General features: G+C 36.4%; 3 protein-coding genes and 1 non-coding gene across 5 annotated transcripts in view; 2 read left to right on the top strand and 2 right to left on the bottom strand.

Moving 5' to 3' along the window:
- Window positions 1-7,239, bottom strand: part of LOC123685018 (orexin/Hypocretin receptor type 1-like) — a 130,291-nt gene extending 123,052 nt beyond the window's left edge. For both annotated transcript variants that reach the window (XM_045624583.1, XM_045624576.1), the window contains exon 1: window positions 6,788-7,239. The gene's annotated coding sequence lies outside the window, so the exon portion shown is untranslated. The remainder of the gene's footprint in view (window positions 1-6,787) is intronic.
- A 4,243-nt stretch (window positions 7,240-11,482) lies between these two features.
- LOC123682369 lies at window positions 11,483-17,307 on the top strand. Its single transcript, XM_045620951.1, has 9 exons — window positions 11,483-11,646; window positions 11,705-11,896; window positions 12,939-13,111; window positions 13,377-13,534; window positions 13,803-13,972; window positions 14,995-15,188; window positions 15,301-15,430; window positions 15,490-15,669; window positions 17,002-17,307. The coding sequence occupies exons 1-9, from the start codon at window positions 11,542-11,544 to the stop codon at window positions 17,245-17,247; spliced, it is 1,548 nt and encodes a 515-aa protein (XP_045476907.1). The 5' UTR covers window positions 11,483-11,541; the 3' UTR covers window positions 17,248-17,307.
- Window positions 17,308-18,146: 839 nt separating this feature from the next.
- Window positions 18,147-18,220, bottom strand: Trnat-agu. Its single transcript has one exon. It is a non-coding gene; the product is annotated as a tRNA-Thr (tRNA).
- Window positions 18,221-18,708: 488 nt separating this feature from the next.
- LOC123681142 lies at window positions 18,709-20,840 on the top strand. The gene is made up of 3 exons (XM_045619368.1): window positions 18,709-18,966; window positions 19,026-19,160; window positions 20,233-20,840. The coding sequence occupies exons 1-3, from the start codon at window positions 18,829-18,831 to the stop codon at window positions 20,686-20,688; spliced, it is 729 nt and encodes a 242-aa protein (XP_045475324.1). The 5' UTR covers window positions 18,709-18,828; the 3' UTR covers window positions 20,689-20,840.
- The last annotated feature ends 72 nt before the right edge of the window (window positions 20,841-20,912 follow it).

Here is a 20,912-nt window from a genome sequence, read left to right as displayed (position 1 = left end):
ATTGAACATAACCCTCGACATCCCATTCGAAATGAAGTCTATTATTTTTCGTGCTCAAGCTGAAATTACTAGCATTCATCTCGATAAAAAATCCATCAGTGCAGCTGGAGCAAAATTATACCAAGAGTGAACAAAATTAGAGTTATATGGAATTTGAAAAGACACTGGTTGCAAATGATTACAACCAATTTCAGACGACAATAATTATTGCTAGATTAAGCAATTTGTTGAATGAATTTTGTGTGCACTTACCTCGTGAGTTAAAAGAGATGGTGTCTGTGAATTCACCCCCTAATATGGTGCCAGAAGTTGGTTAGGTGGATAGGTGAAAGGGATGATTAACCTTTTCTGCGCCGGCTTCGTGGTTATCACTTAATTCGAGTATCACACAATTCACTCGAAATTGCTTAATCAGTTTTTAACAGAAGAACAGGAATTGAAATATATAAAGATGATAGATGAATTTTAAGTAAGCAATGAACTTAAGTTTGATAACTTTTCGAATAGATAAGCACAGTTTGACACTTGCGAAAATTATTATTAATGGCGATGTTTATTTACCGACCGGGTTGATTCCGCGGCCGCAGGTGGCGCCAACAAACAACAAATTTTCTCCAGGAAAAATTCTACAGGGTACATTCACCACGTGACAGAGACTTTAATTTTATTTATCTACTCCTATTGAATTAGATATTCATTATTCAACTGCTTTTGAGCAATTAATAGTATCTATTAACAAACATCGTGAGTTATAATAACTCACTACTATAACTCACTATAATAAATCGGAAAATATGGATCTGCGCTTCTATACTTCTCTGCTTCTATTCGATCGGCCGAAAGGGAACATTCCATTATTGTTATTGAGGGGAGGAATGTCCGAGGGAATGTCACTTTTGACGTTTTCAAATTAAGTTGATATCTAATTATTGTGAATGTTTTGCTGAAAACGATTAATTCAGATAGTGAAGATGAAATATTATATGGGTATACATTTCCAAAAGATAAACAGCAAATGTTACCATACAGAATTACTTGCCCGAAAAAATATAAAGAATTTTGTAGCAGTAAGGTCATTAAGTCGTCGTTTACAGGGAATGTTTTTTGGTATATTTTAATGCATTTTTATAGGCAACTATTAAGGATTTTCAATATAGTTCTATGTCTGTACTCTGTACTGGATTCGAGCTGGCCGAAGCTAGTTCGATTGTGAATGGTGACACTAAGTTTCCATCTCTCTTGTAGTCGGGATCGAGCAAATATGTTTAGTTCCCGTTCCTTCTGTCTATATTCTAAGTCTGTATTTTTTTCTTAGTATTTATTGATATAGTCGTAGATAAAGTATAGTATTCAACTTGCGGTAATGGTCATAACTCACTTGATGAATTACAGCACTCGCCTGCGGCTCGTGCTGCAAACATCATCTGCGTGAGTTATGACCTACATTACCGCTCGTTGAATAATATACTATTATCGTTTTGTTGTCCTCTAACAATGGCCATGCCAGTTGATATTTTGAGTTGAAGGCAATCTTGAAAATCTATTAAAGAACGTAAAAATTTCAAATGAGGTTGAAAATCTCCTTCTTTAAGGATTTCAAATAACTGTTATATGTAATCAATTTACCATATCCCTCTCAGATCTTTTCTAGGAATCTAATGAGATCTAATCAAATGTAATCAGACATGGTAATAAATGTTTCTTGGCATTGATCTTCTCAATTCGATTTAACGATCTAATGTTTGGAAGGAAACAAAAGTAAAAAAAAAAATACCGAAAATACCGTAAACCTAGGGTCATGCAATTCAAATGTTTATTTCTTTATTATTCGTCGTTATGGCCAAACACCATCAGTAGCTAGCTGAACAATTGGGGAATTATAGTTTCAATTATTGTTTAGGTTAACGGCGCAATAAACTTCTATGCGAAATCCATAATATTTTTAATTCTCCTCTTCATTTGCAACCTTCATATCAAGATATAAGTACCTACATTGAATAGCTGGTATCCAATATTCAAAGAACTGAAATTTTCAGAATTGGTTTGGATCTCGATTGCCGGGATTGATGCACTTAATCGTCTAGGGGTTCCGTAGATATAGTCGTTCGAAAATTCTCCTGTTCTCCTGGTTCAAAACTGGGTATTCTATCATTGTGAAAATTTGCGTTTGGATGTAAAATAATGATTTCAAGCTTCGTGAAAAATCTCAAGTTGATCGCAAGACCAGAACCATAAAAATAAATAAGAAACATAAGGTATCGCATGCATTCTACTTCAGAGAACAAGGAGTATGATGCAGGTACGATAATAGTTATTTATAATACAAGTGCAGAAGGCATTGATATTCTTCCACGAGTTCAAAATTCAAAAACGAGCCACGAAGTGGCGAGTTTTTGAATGAACGAGTGGTAGAATGAGCCTTCTGTACGAGTATTATACATTATTTTCTCTAATCCATTGCATTTTTATTGAAATTAATGAAATATTTTCATAAATATCATTTAGTGATTTTTACAGTGAAAAATGTTGGTTAGCAGAACTGATTTCTTTAAGGCAAATTGCAAATGAATTGACAGATAAAGCCGTGGCGGAAAGTTCGGCGTACCAACATATGATAATAAAATGTAACCATGAAAACTGTGCGTTTCTGATATATTCTCGCACGATTTTGTTCTACAAGATGTGGAAGAATGAACGGAATAACCACAGAATTAGAGAAAAATAATTTCATCACATCCTTCCATATATTCTTAGAGATGCTCGAATTTTTAAGGCAACACAGGATCATAGATGAATACCTACTCTCCTATTCATTGTCTTAACTCATATGGAATTAATCGTATTTATAGCTATTAATTGCAAATAGAAATTATAGTTAATGATTCAAAAACAATTGTAATATTGAAAACTTCTTAAAATAGAATAAGACAAACTTCAAGCTCGCCAAACGACGTGAATCAACCGATGACACTATAGGAGATCAAAAGTTGACAAGCCTTGGATTTCAGCATATAAAGAGTGTTTTTTTTTTGGAGCTATAGAACTTTAAATTGCAATAAAACAACGATGAATTATTCGATTGACATGAATTTTATTTATCCGCAAGATAATTTTGTGGCATTACATTTTAAATATAATTTCTGGCATATGACCGCCACGGCTGGCTCGGATGTAGTCCAATCTGGACGTCCAATTTTCGATGACTTTTTCCAACATTTGTGGCCGTATATCGGCAATAACACGGCGAATGTTGTCTTCCAAATGGTCAAGGGTTTGTGGCTTATCCGCATAGACCAACGACTTTACATAGCCCCACAGAAAGTAGTCTAGCGGTGTTAATCACAAGATCTTGGAGGCCGATTCACAGGTCCAAAACGTGAAATTAGGCGGTCACCGAACGTGTCTTTCAATAAATCGATTGTGGCACGAGCTGTGTGACATGTTGCGCCGTCTTGTTGGAACCACTGCTCCTGGACATCATGGTTGTTCATCTCAGGAATGAAAAAGTTAGTAATCATGGCTCTATACCGATCACCATTGACTGTAACGTTCTGGCCATCATCGTTTTTGAAGAAGTACGGACCAATGATTCCACCAGCCCATAAAGCGCACCAAACAGTCTGTTTTTCTGGATGTAACGGTGTTTCGACATACACTTGATGATTACCTTCACTCCAAATGCGGCAGTTTTGTTTGTTGACGTAGCTATTCAACCAGAAGTGCGCTTCATCGCTAAACAAAATAAAATGGACGTAGTGCGCGATACGTATTCCACACAGAACCATTATTTTCGAAATGAAATTGCAGTATTTGCAGGCGTGAGTCTATTCATGATGAATTGCCAAACCAAACTGAGAATAAACCACTTGACAGCTGTTGAATCGGTCGCCATCTTGAACAGTAATGCCAACTTAAAGTTATGTACCTCGAAAAAAAACACCCGGTATATATCTAAAATGAAAAACCTTTATGTTTTATCCAGAAATTGTTTCAAATATGTGACGAATGCCATTTTATTTAAAGTATCACGTAATTCTATGATTTTATGGCATGTCTCTTTGCTGGTCAATTAAGTAATTGTTTTTATTATAATGAAGACTCTTGAAAAAATTACTTAAATGTAAATTTGGTTTTTTCTCGTTCATAAACTGATCATGGATTCTATTCATTTCAATTAAAAAGAACAGCGTCACTTTTGATAATTCTCAAATAATAGTATTTGGAATATTGGTAGAATTAACGGCGTAATAAAGTTTTATGGTAAATCCGCCATAATTTTTAAATCTTTCGTTCATTTGCAACCGTTACATCCATGTCAAATCGCAGTAACGTAATTTTGGATCGAATTCTGACAGAATCTAATCGGAATTTATAGATTACATCGTGAAATCAAACAACACTCGTGCGTAGGTAATAAATCCATTGTGATGTAGATGCAATATAGATGGAGGTTTCTAATATTAGACCTAACACTTTCGCATTAATTTTTTTTTTTAGTCGTTTCTAGTATTTCCGTATTCATTATAATTCGCACTCATCGTGAGTTTTATTACCATCGGTCTATTCGATTTTAAGGACCGTTTCAGAATTCGATAAAACAGTCGTAAAAGTTGTATTGGTTCGTTTCAGTGGGGAAGGTCTTCATGAGAATCTCATCGGGAATGAGGTATTTATAATGAATTCGGTCCTTACTTGGTGGAAATTCATTATGAATAAAATGAAACAAAATAATTTCCACTGATTTATTCAATTGTTAGCAACAATTGTTTCGCCACACTGTGGCTTCATCAAGCTAGGTTTCTGACTGTTAAGAGTACGGAGCTTTTCGGAAACTATACAGGGTGATTCACCGGGAAGGCCTATTAGACGTTTATGGAAAACTAATCATAATTTCGAACTGAAAATTTGCATATCGGGGTTTGAGACAATGATCTTTCTCCCTAAAATATTTTCAGATCTCTACAACTTCCGGTTATACTGGAAACAGACTTCTACTTCCTTATTTCAAATGGCAGACCCACTATATTATTGCATCATTAGATATCTTTTTTTATGGCAAACCAAAAAGTATAGGACTAAACCAATTTTACCAGTGGTCCACAAGAAAAAGTTCTGGTGAACAAAAAGTAAGCACTGTTCAAGAAAAATATCACTGTGTAGATTTGCATTCAAAATTAACATACCACATGGTAAAAATAAAAACTAAATTGGAATATATCTCTGCCAAATTTGAGTTGAATACCTATCTTGTGAAGGGAAGGTGCTATGAGAAAAAAACTTGAATGATAATCGAACTTTCACACCTTCTATCTCAAAAACAAAACGTTTGCGGGAACATGTTTATAGGACTTGATATGATACATGCACCAGTTTAGGTGCTTCTTTCAGGGTTGCGAAAAACCCTACCCATGGGGAAGAAAATATAAAAAGAGATACATCAAAATCCGTACTTGCCCTGACGAAAAATATTTGCTAAACTCACCATTAAACAACACGAAACACCACAGAAAAACAGTTGCATCCCATCTTCAACCGTTCCTTGATCGCACTAAAAACCTACAGAACCTATCCGAAATCTCAACCAAAATTTTTCTACATTTTCCTAAACTACCAGTGGTCCACAAGAAAAAGTTCTGGTGAACAAAAAGCAGGCACTTTTCCAGAAAAATATCATCGTATTTTCATTAATATTTGCTACAGATTTGGTAAATAAGGACCAAAAGTTACAATCAATTTATTCCTAAGAGCTTTAAACTGGATCTCTATAATAGTTTGAATCTTCTTAGGATTACAACAGGATAGTTTCTTTAATCGTAAAACGGTAGCAGATACAACTACAAAAAACAAAAAAGTATTGGACTTAATCAATTTCTTTTCTACATTTTCCTAAACTACCAGTGGTCCACAAGAAAAAGTTCCGGTGAACAAAAAGTAGGCAATGTTCAAGAAAAATATCACTGTTGAGATTTGCATTCAAAATTAACATATCACATGATAAAAACAATAAATTGGAAGATATCTCTGCCAAATTTGAGTTGAATATCTTGTGAAGGGAAGGTGCTTTGAGAAACAAACTTGAACAATAATCGAACTTTAGCACCTTGTATCTTAGAATCTTCGATCTTTAGAAAAAATACTAACCGTGGTATCAGCGTTCATTCTGGCCTGTGTGAAATATGTTCATCGAAATCCAAATAAATATACAACGAATTCAGAGGATCACAGTTACAACACCCGTGAGAAACATAGACTTACTCTGCCATATAATAGAATGAAGAAGACACAGCACGGTCCAAACTATATATGTATAAAATTATACAATAAACTACCCGAGGATTTCAAACAGATGATCGAGAGAAATTTCCACAAACTTGTGAAGGAACTACTCCTAGAGAGGACAATATCCAGACTAAATGAATTTTTAAATTGTAGTTGATTCGTGGTGTTCTAATTTATTGAATTGTGAACGTACATATATTAGCATATAAGAAATAGATTTTTTTTTCTTTGACTAACCGACTGAATTTATTGACGGTGAAAATTTATATTGTACACACTTGATTATGTATCATCTTTATCTACATGTCTAAATAAATCATTATTAATATTATCATTATCTCGAAAACAAAGCGTTTGCGGGACCATGTTTATGGGACTTGATATGATACATGCATCAGTTTAGGTGCTTTTCTCATGGTTGCGAAAAACACTACCCATGAGGAAAAAAAATTAAAAAGGGACATTAAAATCCGTACTTGCCCTGACGAAAAATTTATGCTTAACTCACCACAAAACAACACGAAACACCACAGAAAAACAGTTGCATCCCATCTTCAACCGTTCCTCGATCGCACTAAAAACCTATAGAACCAAACCACCTTGAGATAACTCTTGGATAACTCCAAGGAAAACCCCATCAACCCACCATACACCTTCTTCTACCCCTACACAAAAGCATCGCCCAAGGCAACAAAAACATCTACAACACACCCCCAAAAACAACACGTGACACCCCCACAGATTTTTCCAGCGGAAAAACCCAAAGCGGAAAATTCGCTAACTTCAAAGTTCCCGAAATCGCGCGCGCCACTGGCTCCAGGAGTCCCGCGGGCGCTCCAGGCTTCGAGGGTTTCGTTCTATGACTGGACCCGCGCGACTTACGCGCGTACGAAACCCACCGTGCGCAAAATCGAGAGATTTGCGCTCCAAAATTTCAACCTCTCGGAGAAACAAACGTCGGCTGATATCGACAATAAAAATTTAATTGTCGGTGTTGAGACGGCGACGGTACTTTTATTGTTATTAATGTTATTGCATATCTTGATCCGTTGTTGCCCGCGATATCGCGCATGGCGTTGAAATCGCACGTTTGACGGTGAAATTTAAAAGATTTAGGAGTTTTTATTTAAGATGCTTTGGTCGGGGTCAGTATGTGGATGGGTGACCGCACTATTATCCACCTGAATCGTTATCAAGGAATATTTTTCAGTAAGATGTTTCCTTTTCGAGATTTCTGGTTGATTCAACTAAGTGTAAGACAAAACTGAACACGAAATTTCAGAAAAATCAGTTAAATGATTGCAAATTATGGAAATGGAATTTTTTTTGTTCAGTAGTCTAGATAATTAGCAGCCTACATTAAACATAACCCCTCGACATCCCATTGGAAATGAAGTCTATTATTTTTCGTGCTCAAGCTGAAATTACTAGCATTTATCTCGATAAAAAATCCATCAGTGCAGCTGGACCAAAATTATACCAAGAGTGAACAAAATTAGAGTTATATGGAATTTGAAAAGAGACTAAATGGTTGCAAATGATTACAACCAATTTCAGACGACAATAATTATTGCGAGATTAAGAAATTTGTTGAATGAATTTTGTGTGCACTTACCTCGTGAGTTAAAAGAGATGGTGTCTGTGAATTCACCCCCTCATCTGGTGGCAGAAGGTGGTTAGGTGGATAGGTGAAAGGGATGATTAACCTCTTCTGCACCGGCTTCGTGGTTATCACTTAATTCGAGTATCACACAGTTCACTCGAAATTGCTCAATCAGTTTTTAACAGAAGAACAGGAATTGAAAATGTATAAAGATGACAGATGAATTTTAAGTAAGCAATGAACTTAAGTTTGATAAATTTTAGAATAGAAAAGCACAGTTTGACACTTGAGAAAATTAATAATTAATAGCGATGTTTGTTTACCGACCGGGATCATTCCGCGACCGCAGGTGGCGCCAACAAACAACAAATTTTCTTCCAGGAGTTACAGGGTACATTCACGACGTAACATCAGTAAATAATCAATAATATATAAAAGGTGTTTTTTTAGAGCTATAGAACTTTAAATTGCAATAAAACAACGATGGATTATTCGATTGACATGAATTTTATTTATCCGCAAGATAATCTTGTGGCATTACATGTTAAATATGATTTCTGGCATATGACCGCCACGGCTGGCTCGGATGTAGTCCAATCTGGACGTCCAATTTTCACTGACTTTTTCCAACATTTGTGGCCGTATATCGGCAATAACACGGCGAATGTTGTCTTCCAAAAGGTCAAGGGTTTGTGGCTTATCCGCATGGACCAATCACTTTACATAGACCCACAGAAAGTAGTCTAGCGTTGTTAAATCACAAGATCTTGGAGGCCAATTCACAGGTCCAAAACGTGAAATCAGGCGGTCACCAAAAGTGTCTTTCAATAAATCGATTGTGGCACGAGCTGTGCTGTGTGACATGTTGCGCCGTCTTGTTGGAACCACAGCTCCTGGACATCATGGTTGTTCAATTCAGGAATGAAAAAGTTAGTGATCATGGCTCTATACCGATCACCATTGACTGTAACCAATGATTCCACTAGCCCATAAAGCGCACCAAACAGTCAGTTTTTCTGGATGTAACGGTGTTTCGACAAACATTTGAGGATAAGCTTCACCCCAAATGCGGCAGTTTTGTTTGAAGTTGAGGTTTGAAGTGCTCATCTCGGGTCTAGAGGAAATGTCAGCCTCTAGAAAATTATTGATTATTTTTTGAAAATTTCAGTTTATAACCTATAATTTCTGAAATAATGGACTCATCCTCCAACTACAGGCATTTTCGTGATCTACGTGGTCATATATATTGAAAGAATGGTATAAACATACCCTGAAGGAACTTTTATTTTTTTTTTAGCAATTTTTCAAGGTCCAGGTATTGCAAATTAGAGAGAAATATTCCCATATAAAAATTTTCCAGAGAGTACGAAATTTGGCTCATGAGAGATCGTCAATTATAACATCGCTTACCGATTCCTCGTAAAACTTACAGTTCAAGAAAAAACCGAACTCGAAATTTTGATAAAATTAGTAAAAATTCAATAATCTATACAATAATCGTTATATCTCCTAAAATATTCGTCACAGACCCCTCAAAGAAAAACGTTCTTCGAGTCCTGATCTGAAACATGATCAGATTTCAAGTGCTCATCATGCATTGCAACCATTGGCTCTGACGAAAAAATACAAAACAAGAAATCGGGTTTCTCCCAAGCTTTCTTAGATTCCTGAACTGAATTTCCGGCTAGTACCTTCGTTATTACTTACCCATCCTAATTGGCAGTTAAGCAAATCTCAGTAGCTGCGTTATTCGGGGCGGATCGTAAAAATTTAATTCAGTCGCGAATTTCGAAGTGCCGAACGCTAATAACTACGTAGACGCTGCTTAACCCCCGACGTCGGCGTCGGTTGCGGACAGGAGCAGTAAAAATGCAAATTTTCACGGTTTCGACCGGATATAATAATCGCTGTTGATGGTCTAGCCTTTTTGGAGGTAATCAATGAATATTATACCTTGCGCATCCCGGAATACTGATGTCATAACCTTGCCAGCTGACTGTTGTGTTTGCCCTCGCTTTGGATTCGGTTCATCGTATGCTGTCCACTCAGCTGACTGTCGATTGGACTCCGGAGTGAAATGATGGAGTCATGTTTCATCCATTGTCACATATCGACGCAAAAATTCAGGTTTATTGCACTTAAACAGCTTCAAACACTGCTCAGAATCATTAGCACATTGTTGCTTTTGATCGCGCGGCACCCATTTTGCACACAGCTTTCTCATGTACAAATATTTGTGAATGATATGATGTACACGTTCAGATGATATCTTCACGATGCCTATGCTATCTCGATCAACTTCACTTTACGGTCATTCAAAATTATTTTGTGAACTTTTTTGATTTTTTTCGTCAGTGACAGCCTCTTTTGGGCGTCCACTGCGTTCGCCATCTTCGGTGCTCATTTCACCACGTTTAAACTTAGCATATACCAATCAATGATTGATTTTCCTGGTACAGACCCCGGAAACTCTAGATCAAGCCATGATTTTGCCTCAACTGTATTTTTTCGCTTCAAAAAGCAATATTTTATCAGCACACGAAATTATTTTTTTCCATCTTCTTTCAAATTACAAAAGGAGCTCCATTCACAACGCAACATCTCACAAACTGATGGTCGGACTGCTGTCAAACTTTGACACGTATCGTTTGAAGGTTGGTACTTACTAAAAATCATATGGATTTAATACTAGCACCGCCATCTGTGCATCAGACTGGGGACTTTTCAGTTGGCCTAATATTACATGATCAATTAAATTTCGAATTGATTCTCCTAAATTCCAATGTGATATGAGCTGAATACGGTATAATTTGTTCAAACTGAACATACGAACCGAATATTCGGGTTAATAATTGAAGCGTTTGATTCTTCTGCTACATCGGAAGCAATTGATAATTATAGGAACTATAATTGCAGAGAGAAGTAGACAAGTGCTAATTACGAAAATTAAAACGTATTAGGGATTGGTGATTAGTCGAAGAACAATAATTCGTTTAAACGTTCTCATGATTTCTTTATGGATTATTCACTTTTAAAACAGTCAGGAGCTACAGTCCACTGATTTGTAGGTAAATTTGGAAGTTTAATAAAGAAAATATTTCCGGAGAAGGAGACCTCTCAAGTACCGGGTTTTTCACCATAATTTGATCCCCCCTTTAACTTTGTTACTAGAAGAGGTACAAAAAAATGTTTCCTACAAAAGTTTCACGAAATCGACTAGTGTTTTTTAAAATAATTTCACGAAACGAAATATATACAGAGTGGGCAACATATTGATAGCAACTTCATTTTTTCAAATGAACACCCTCTATATTTCTCTATATTTGACTAGCTCATTTTCCCTGATTTTGAATATGTATAATATGTTTGGCCTATCTCTCTTATTCTGAGTACCACAGAGTTTCAAATTCTAAAAACCTCGACCTTACAGTCGCATTGCTATATAACCCATTACATAGTGAAGAACAAAAGACCAATTTGGTCGCAGTTCCCGGAAGGCTAACAGACCCGCAACAACCCCGATTCAATGAATAAGAACCCATTACATAATAATCGATATTCTTGTGAATTCTATGACCCACAATTAAATCTCAAAGACACACATCAAATGCCATTCCAACTGTCAGATCCGAACCTTAAACTTCAAATCACTAGTAAATATGGAACTCGAGGCCAAATTGGACCAAGATTATCTCTTCTATTGTGGCTTCACTAGCACATTTTTCAGTAGGATCAAGGACGAGGAGGTCAAGATAAGATGTCAGGTCTGAGAGCTTGTTCAGCTTGTCTTCGATAGTTTCTAATTGTCACTTCCAATTCCAGCAATGGCTACGAAAGTTGTTGGGAGAAAAATGCGTTGGCATCGACAGCAAAAGATGCAGGAACATATACCTAACACAACTACTGGTTTGTATGCAGAATAATGTGTTGGAAGGACCCTTCAAAATGGCACCTGGTGAAATTGACATCTCTGATGCTTTTGATGTCTTCGAGCCTATATCGGAAAGCTGCAAGGTACGAAAATAGTATTATTTCTTTAAGAAGAAAGCTTCAAGGGTGTTTTTTTTTTTCGAGGTATATAACTTTAAGTTGGCATTACTGTTCAAGATGGCGACTGATTTAACAGCTGTCAAGTGATTTATTCTCAGTTTGATTTGGCAATTCATCATGAATAGACTCACGCCTGAACAACGCTTGCAAATAGTGCAATTTTATTTCGAAAATAATGGTTCTGTGCGGAATACGTATCGCGCACTACGTCCATTTTATTTTGTTTAGCGATGAAGCGCACTTCTGGTTGAATGGCTACGTCAACAAACAAAACTGCCGCATTTGGAGTGAAGCTAATCCTCAAGTGTATGTCGAAACACCGTTACATCCAGAAAAATTGACTTTTTGGTGCGTTTTATGGGCTGGTGGAATCATTGGTCCGTACTTCTTCAAAAACGATGATGGCCAGAACGTTACAGTCAATGGTGATCGGTATAGAGCCATGATTACTAACTTTTTCATTCCTGAATTGAACAATTATGATGTTCAGGAGCTGTTGTTCCAACAAGACGGCGCAGCGTGTCACACAGCTCGTGCCACAATCGATTTTTTGAAATACACGTTTGGTGACCGCCTAATTTCACGTTTTGGACCTGTGAATTGGCCTCCAAGATCTTGTGATTTAACACCGCTAGACTACTTTCTGTGGGGCTATGTAAAGTCATTGGTCTATGCGGATAAGCCACAAACCCTTGACCATATGGAAGACAACATTCGCCGTGTTATTGCCGATATACGGCCACAAATGTTGGAAAAAGTCATCGAAAATTGGACGTCCAGATTGGACTACATCCGAGCCAGCCGTGGCGGTCATATGCCAGAAATCATATTCAAAATGTAATGCTACAAGATTATCTTGCGGATAAATAAAATTCATGTCAATCGAATAATCCATCGTTGTTTTATTGCAATTTAAAGTTCTATAGCTCTAAAAAAACACTCTTTATCTTCACCCAATAGAGGTGGATAATTCTTGACAAAACTAATACCAACAGAACTTTTTCAGGAACCAGATTGGCTTATGGAAAAAGATGACATACCTCAAAGCGACGGTAGAAACCAGAAAGAAGGCAGAACTTACATAGCCACAAGAGTATTGCCAGGAGGTGTTGGAGCTTTCGCTTACGTGGCCATTTCCATGGGTGATGAAGAACCTAAATGGATTGGTGGTGGAGAGGGGTATCTTTCATTTTCGATCTGAAATTTACTAACGCAATCTTCAATTAAGTTCAACGCTGTTTCGACAACGATGTTATCTTTCTCCATAAATTGACCTTTGTCAACCTCCAATGGTCTGAAACGTATTTCTTAAATTGAAAAAATGTACATTTCCCCAACAACTTCTACTTTATGAAGATGATAACATCTTTTTCGAGACAGAGTTAGATGCGAATGAATTTCTGCAGACTGACCTCAGTTCTAACGGTCTCACGTTGCGTTGCAGACTCTTGGAGAGGAAACTTTCAGAGAAATTCAGGGAGTACGTACCTCCAGTGTACGAGATGGAAAAGATCCTGGCAAGAAGGAAGGACCCCAAGGAGAGGGAGAAGGTACTTACCTTCTACGACGTCCTGATGCAGAACATTGCTGATGAACTTGACGGTATGAGGGCTCTTCAACATCCATCACTAGTACCTCGTAGATATTTTAACAAAAAGGTTCAGCTTCGGAAGCTAGATAGATTTTTTAAGTTTCCACGCACTTTTCAATTGCTGATTTCCTCACATGAAAAAATAGTGTCATTTAGACATCTGAACAAGAAGGAAAGATTTAGTAATACATCTACACCTACCACATATATAGTTAAGACTTAGGCTTCGAAATTGTTTTGAAATAGAATCAACTATCAAGAGTCTAATGTTAATTTCAGGGGTCATCGAAGAACAGCAGAACGACACGGTCAACGGTCTATTGGAGCAGCTGGTCGAGGATCTCAAGAACAAGGAACAGTACCAAGAGTTCGAGGATATGAACGAGAAGCAACGAAGGAAGACCTTGTTGTCGATGTTGCACAACAACGTACAAACCAGAAGATTCAAGGTGAGCCACCTTGATTTCATCAACTCCGATTCTACTGATTTGCTTCAAAGGCCTCCATTTGTCTATAAAAGTACATTAGGGGAAATAGTCCTTGGCTTAGATTAGTTGAAGGGGTTAGGAAGCACCTTAAGAAGTTCATTCGTTCATTCATGGTGTCCTTTCTTGGAGGAATGCAGAGTTTAGTCTTTTGCCTTATACCCTACTTAACAATCTGACAGCACTTAAGGGATCCTTGGCTATAATATCAGAAAGTGGCTTGCTTAGAACTTCTTCTTCTAAATCTGGCTAATTATGGATATTTGCATAGTAGAAATTCAGTCTACCAAATGGCCATTTCAAAATAAAATAATATCAAAAAAGATTGGCCATGTAGCTTAAATCCAATTGATACATTGTTCTCATCTCTCTCTCCTTGTGGTCGTTCAGGACAAGACACGCTGAATGACTTGGCATCTTACTATCAAAGCTCGTTGGCCTGGGAGGGCCATTATAATATACAACATCTGGCTAGAGGCTGATTCTTCTTCATTGGTTGAAAGGCATAGTTGTATCGAAGACCCTCATCAACTTAAAAGAGCATCAAGGGCAACACTTGCTGCACCTTATATCTTCTATAGAATTGGAAAATAACACACCAGGTAGCAATTGGAGCTCAGAAATAAGAGATTCATTCCCATGGAGGAATGCATTTGGACTCACACAAGCAAAAAAATCGTGAAATTATCTTCGTTCTTCACATACAAGCACATGCTGTGAGTCATAGTACGTCTACTTATTGCAAATAACACCTCTGCAAAGTAATGCTGTTAGATTTGCCAACATGATCATCTTCTAAGTACCGATTAGGCAGGTTATTAGAGCTCACAATCAAAACGGACTCCGTTCCCGAAGGTTGTTTTTCAGCCACAACATACCATCCATTCGAGATCCCAATATCAGATAAATATTCTCTTTTGCTTCGCAACCCCTCTGCGCCTTCTCCTAGAAACCTGAAACTAAGACATTGCTTCGTGTCCTTTTAGATATCTAAACGTGAGGAAATCCTAGACGAGATCGAGCAGAAGCTGATGCCGGAGTCCTTCTTCGACGACTCAGCACTACCCGAAGACAAATACGAGCTGCCCGCTGTCATGTGGGAACAGGCCATCAACAAATATCCGTCCAAGGCAAACATTGCCAAGCTGAAGGCGCATTATCCGATGTTCTTGGTGGAGAAGTGAGTGACCCAAAGATACCCTCAAACCTTAATCAGCTCGGAATAAAATATGTGGTTCTCATGAAACTACGCGAAGTTTTGCTGGTCGAATCTCAACATTGATACTTTGCAGGTTCGTGGAACTCCTGGCCAAGCTGAAGGAGGAGATAGCCATGCAGATGCACAGACGCCACGAGAATATGCTCACCCAGATGAAGAAGGAGCTGCGCATGGAAGGAGAGAGGGGACAGAAGAAGATGGCGGTAAGATTCTTGTTTTCCCCCACCGCGCTTACCTCTCCTCACGTTATTCTCGATTTCAGTCGGCCAGAAAGTCCAGCGACATCGCATGGAACATTCTGATCGCTGTCAGGGAGGCGTATCAGAAGAAGGCAGACGTGGACAAGAAGAACCTGGAGGCCAAGTCGATGAAGCTTTCCGAACACTCCAAGCTCTACGACAGGATGAGGGAGGTGGTTCTGGAGAAACAGAAAGAGGTCGAGGTGAGCGCAGATTGGAATACTATTTCATCTCTTACAAAGAATGTCCTTCTTCTATGCTATTGATTTATTCTCCTTCCTGCTCTTTTGTCTAGTCATCTGGTTTTTATTTGTTTATTCTTTTAACTAAATCACATTTTCTTTCAAGCTTTTAATCTCTTTATTCTTTTTAGTATCAGTCTTGTTCATGCGACTCCCAATTAACTTTCAATCGGAAGAAACAAAAGCTATGAAGATGAAAATAGAAGATTCTTCCTATTTTTATAAATAGGAAGAATCTCCTAATTATCTTCAGAAGCTATTTCAAAGAATATTCTTGAGTATTCATTTCTTTCTTCTTATATTTCTTTCAATCATTTATACTTCTGTTCATTATTCTTTGTATTTTCCTTATGTTATTTCAATATACCAATTATTTTTATCTTCTTATGCTTCCCTTCAATCAACTACTTTTTCTCCTCTTGTTCTTTTGTTTATGTTATTCTTTTTTTAGGTTCTTTTCATCAGAAAATTCCATAATAAGAATTTGAGAGGCATAAAAAATTGTTATTTCAATTTTCATCTCAAATAACGATGTGTTTCTTTCCTTCCACTGCAAAAGACAAGATTAAAAGAATATAAAAATAATAATAATTATAATAGTGCCTTTATTGCAAGAAAAAAAATAATACATGATTTAATGATTTTCTTCCAATTCTATTGTGGTTCTCCTCTTTTATTTCCTCTTGTTCTTATTTTTTCTTTCATTTTTTTTTCATCTTTCTGTTCTGCTTTTCTCTCTTCATTATTTCTCTTTTCCAATTGTTTTCCTTTTGAATATTCGTCTTTTCATTCTTGGTTCTCATTGTCAGAAGAAAAAATCGATAAATAAAATCAAATAAGCATAAGAAAATAGGTAGAATCCGATATTCCTTTTCTTTGCATTTTTGATATTTTTCATTCATCATTTTTTTCTTATTCACCTTATCCTTCATATTTTTTCAACTACCTTCTTTTTTCGTTCTTTCTTGTTATACTCTTCATTTCTTCTGTTTAATTTCCCTATTTTTTTTTGTTTGCCTTCATCTTTTTGATGTTCTTCATTTTTTCCTTCAATTTTGATTTACTGAAGCATTACTTTTTATTTTTGTTCTTCCATTTATTTTTTCAAATCTATCTATTTTTCTTTCAAGTAATGTTTCACCTTCTTTCTTCCCTTTTTTTCATATTTTCATTAATATTTTCTTGTCCTTTTTTATTTTACTTCTTTCTTAATTTTTTTTTTCTTACTCTCTTCTTTTTCTATGTTTTATTTTTCCTCTTTTGAGAAATATTATTGAAATAATCTGATTGCAGGAGGAAGCTGCGCATGGTCAAGAACTGGCTGCGGAGATCAACGCTGTGGCCAATCAGACCGACCTGTATATGCACATAAACGACGAGACCATCCGAAAAACAGAGGAGACCAATATAGCGATCATGAAAAACTTGAAGAGACTACGAGCTGCCGTTCAACAGTACGAAAACAGGATAGCGACACTGAAAAACATGGGAAAAACGTCTATACAAACAGCAAGTCAATCTGCTTCGTTCGTGGTTTGAGCTCGATCAGAAACCAAGAAGAAGATGATCTTTATAATGTGATTAAAATTATCAAGCGTCTTGAGTGGCTTCCTTTTCTTTATTTGGGGTGCCGCAGGGGACTATGCTTGGCCCATTCGTATTCATGTAGCGATGTCTCTTTAGAAGTTATCTCTAATCATTATTATTTGGGATCACTTTTCTTCAGAATTGTTACTGAAGAATTTGTATCCCACTGAGGGTTTTTGCGCATTTTGGAATGAATCAAAATAGATTCTCTATAATTGAATGACGGAAATATCTTTGAACTTTTCAATTATTAGTTAGTTAGTTCGAAAATTAAATCAAAAAGTAAGTGCACTCTTCAATATTAAAGTCCCCGGAGGGATTCGAACCCTTGATCTCCAGACATGCGCTTTATCTTGTGGATAAATACAGGTTTCTGCGAATTGCCAGGAAATTGCTGAAGCGCCATCTGTCGGAATATCGTAAAACTATCAGAAGAAATCTTTATTGGCGTCAGAACTAGAGAATAAAATCAAGTCATAACCTCCAAACCTCTTTCATTCGTTATTCGTATTCAAACCAAGTCGTTGAAATAAGTCATCGAAATGTTCATCAATTTCAATCTAGTAAACGAGGTTTGTATCTGTATTAAATTTTGTTTATCATTTTAGGTATCCTAGAAGGTCTTGATGTTTATTTAACGACCCGAAAAAGAAATTTGAATATAATTCATAATGAGAAAAATTACTTAATAACACCACCGTTATCTGTATACAAAATTAAAAGATCGATTAGGAGATAGTAGAAACAAATTCACGTTACTATGCAGATAAGGTACTAATAATTATTTGTATATCTACATTATTTACTGCCTTACAATGCCATAAAAAAAAGGACTCTGTCATTCTGAGTATAGGCCCCGGAGGGATTCGAACCCTCGATCTCCTGTTTACTAGACAGGCGCTTTAACCAACTAAGCCACGGCGCCAGTTGAATTTATACAGTATTTGGATTAATAACATATGTAGCCAAACTAATCGTAGATAAATAATGCGAACACAACAATTGAGAAAATATAAATATTATATTTCGTCATATAATTGTATATACATTGGTTGTACCAAATATCTAGGTGTTGAAATTGTTTTGAACTTCATTCGACATTTGAAAAAAGGAGTCTGAGTAAACATTGTAACAATTCTTCGATTTCCATTAATATTTTCATGATTTATATGAAACAGATATCGCATTTAGAAATTTCGAGATCTATTTTCTTGATTAGAAGTTATTTTAATATTTCCACCTCGTACATTCTTTTAATTCTGATTTAAATAAGATAAAGATTGATGATAGATCAACCTATATTTCCCTAAAATGAGACAATCGCCAAATATAATGTTATTGATTGATAATGAATAAATTATACTGACTGAACAGTAGTTCACCAGATGATAAATGGTAAAAAAAAACAATCACAGATGGTCTTCATTACCTATATTTGAGTCGCATCTCATAACTTTAATTGTTCTATCTTGTTAATGTTAATAGTTTGTGTTTTGCACGTAAGTGGTAACTACATAAAATTAAAAATTGATAATGCCCAGTTCGAAAGGTATGGAATGTAGACTTTGCCTTGGAAACGTTTATAGAATGCACAATTTAATAGAAAATCCTTATACTACCGACTACGAGCTATCTATAAAGGACAGTATTGAAAAATTCTTCGATATAAAGGTACCCACTTAGATTTTATTCTTTCAACTTTTGGTCCTAACTCATTCGATTTTTTTCAGATATCACCGGACGATAACTACAGTAAACTCATTTGTGGCAACTGTCTCACTATCATCCATTTCATTCACATGCACAGAAAGTCGTTCCAAAGGGGTCAGACATTTCTGAGTCCCTTAAAAGATGAAACTCCAAAGGTATGTATAAAATACGGTCTGACAATTCATTTATCAGGAAAAGTCCGAACAATATTTCATTAATATCAATAACCTTGTGAAAAGTAAGTCCCGATCCTGGCGCACAGATGGCACCGCCAGTTCTATACCTCTTTTACTTCTCGTTAGTACCAACCTTCAAAAATGCATGTTTAAACTCCAAAACATAGAGCCTAGTCTGGATCGAGATAATGAAGGTAAAGTTACATTTGTTAATGCCTATTTCTAAAGCAAAGGCGAATCTTTCTACAGAAAATGTATTGTAGAGTTAGAGTCTCCTTTAAAAATGAAACGTGTTTCATAAACCAATTTTGAGGTTTGTAAAAGATTTGAAGTGGCCTTCCTCTTGAAGTCCCGATAGTATGGTAAGAAAAGGATCATTTTTGGTCGCGCAGGCTCTATGACTACGAAACATAACCTTGGCACTTCTTGGTACTTTCACTTTGTACATAGAATACTTTACCGTTCTTTCTTCTTTTTGTCGACAAAATTTCAATTTCTTTGAAATATTACCAAATGCAAGCAATAAATCACTAGTTCTCAAAATAGCCAAGCCAAAGAAATTTGACCCTTGCGACTAAAAGAAAGATTTTTCTAAAAGCCGTTAGGTTATGTTCATATATAGTGACTCTCTCTTTCCGAGAGGGGGCGTTATAGGCGTCGCGGCACACTCTACTAGTCCCGGCGGGTTTATGGGAGTCGCCACGTTGCAGCAGAGTCACCTCTACACGAGAATCTCTCGCTAAACATCAAACCGGAGCTACTTCCAAACTCCCTATAAAGGCGACTTTCTAATGAAGCGGTCTTCACCAAACAAAGCCTTTTCGCGTCTATTATGAAACTAGCCCTTAATAAAAAAGTGTTTTTATTGGTTGGGCCTGAAACTTATTGAGTAAAGCGTTAATAAATTGGTTTTTTGAATATTTATCTCTAGGTATACGACTGAATTTAGAAAATAAACAAATTCTGTTAGACCATAAATTCAGAATAGTTCATTTCCTAACCATTTACAACAGCTAGAACACCTTTGTAATTTTTGTTAATCAAATTGCAGGATAATGATCATATTGTATATAATACAATTGCGAATATCAAAGAAGAAGTTAGAGATGATGTTGCCAGAATATGCGTACCTCTGGAATATTTCATAACGACCAACGTGTCAATTGTCATAAATTCGAGAGAAAGACGTTTGGCTGATTCTTACCTTGGAATTGATACGAAGATAGAAGAAAGGAAAGTTCAACGAGTCGATTACAAGAAAAATCCATATAACACAACATCTGGAAAAGACATTTCAAGAAAACCCTACTTAGTGCGTGACTTGGTACAAGAGAACATGTTAACGATAGATCCTACAATCGGATGGCGAGAAGAAAAAGTAGAAAAGGATGAATCTGAAAGTTTGCTGACCCTAAGGATGCAAACGCAGGTGTTTGTGTGTTACGCATGCAATAAAGTCTTCGAGAGAAGATATAATTTGAAGCGACATATTTTAGAACACGCCTAACCTTTCGAATAAAAGGGAAAATACGAAAAACGAGATTTTAGCATTGTCTAAGGAAACATGTTGTAAACTATGTTATTCATTTTATTTTTCATAGGAATTTATTTCATTTGATAATCTGACTGAAAATTACCGAAATATGAATTGATTAAGAACCTTAGAAGTTTTCTTTGTTAAATCACTCACTCATAACGTGTTACACAAGGCCTTTTCGAGTCTATTTCTGA

This window comes from Harmonia axyridis, chromosome 1, assembly GCF_914767665.1.
Source record: "Harmonia axyridis chromosome 1, icHarAxyr1.1, whole genome shotgun sequence".
NCBI classification, from domain to species: Eukaryota; Metazoa; Arthropoda; class Insecta; order Coleoptera; family Coccinellidae; genus Harmonia; species Harmonia axyridis.
Note: the sequence above shows the minus strand (reverse complement) of the source record. Positions and strands in the feature narration are given on the sequence as shown.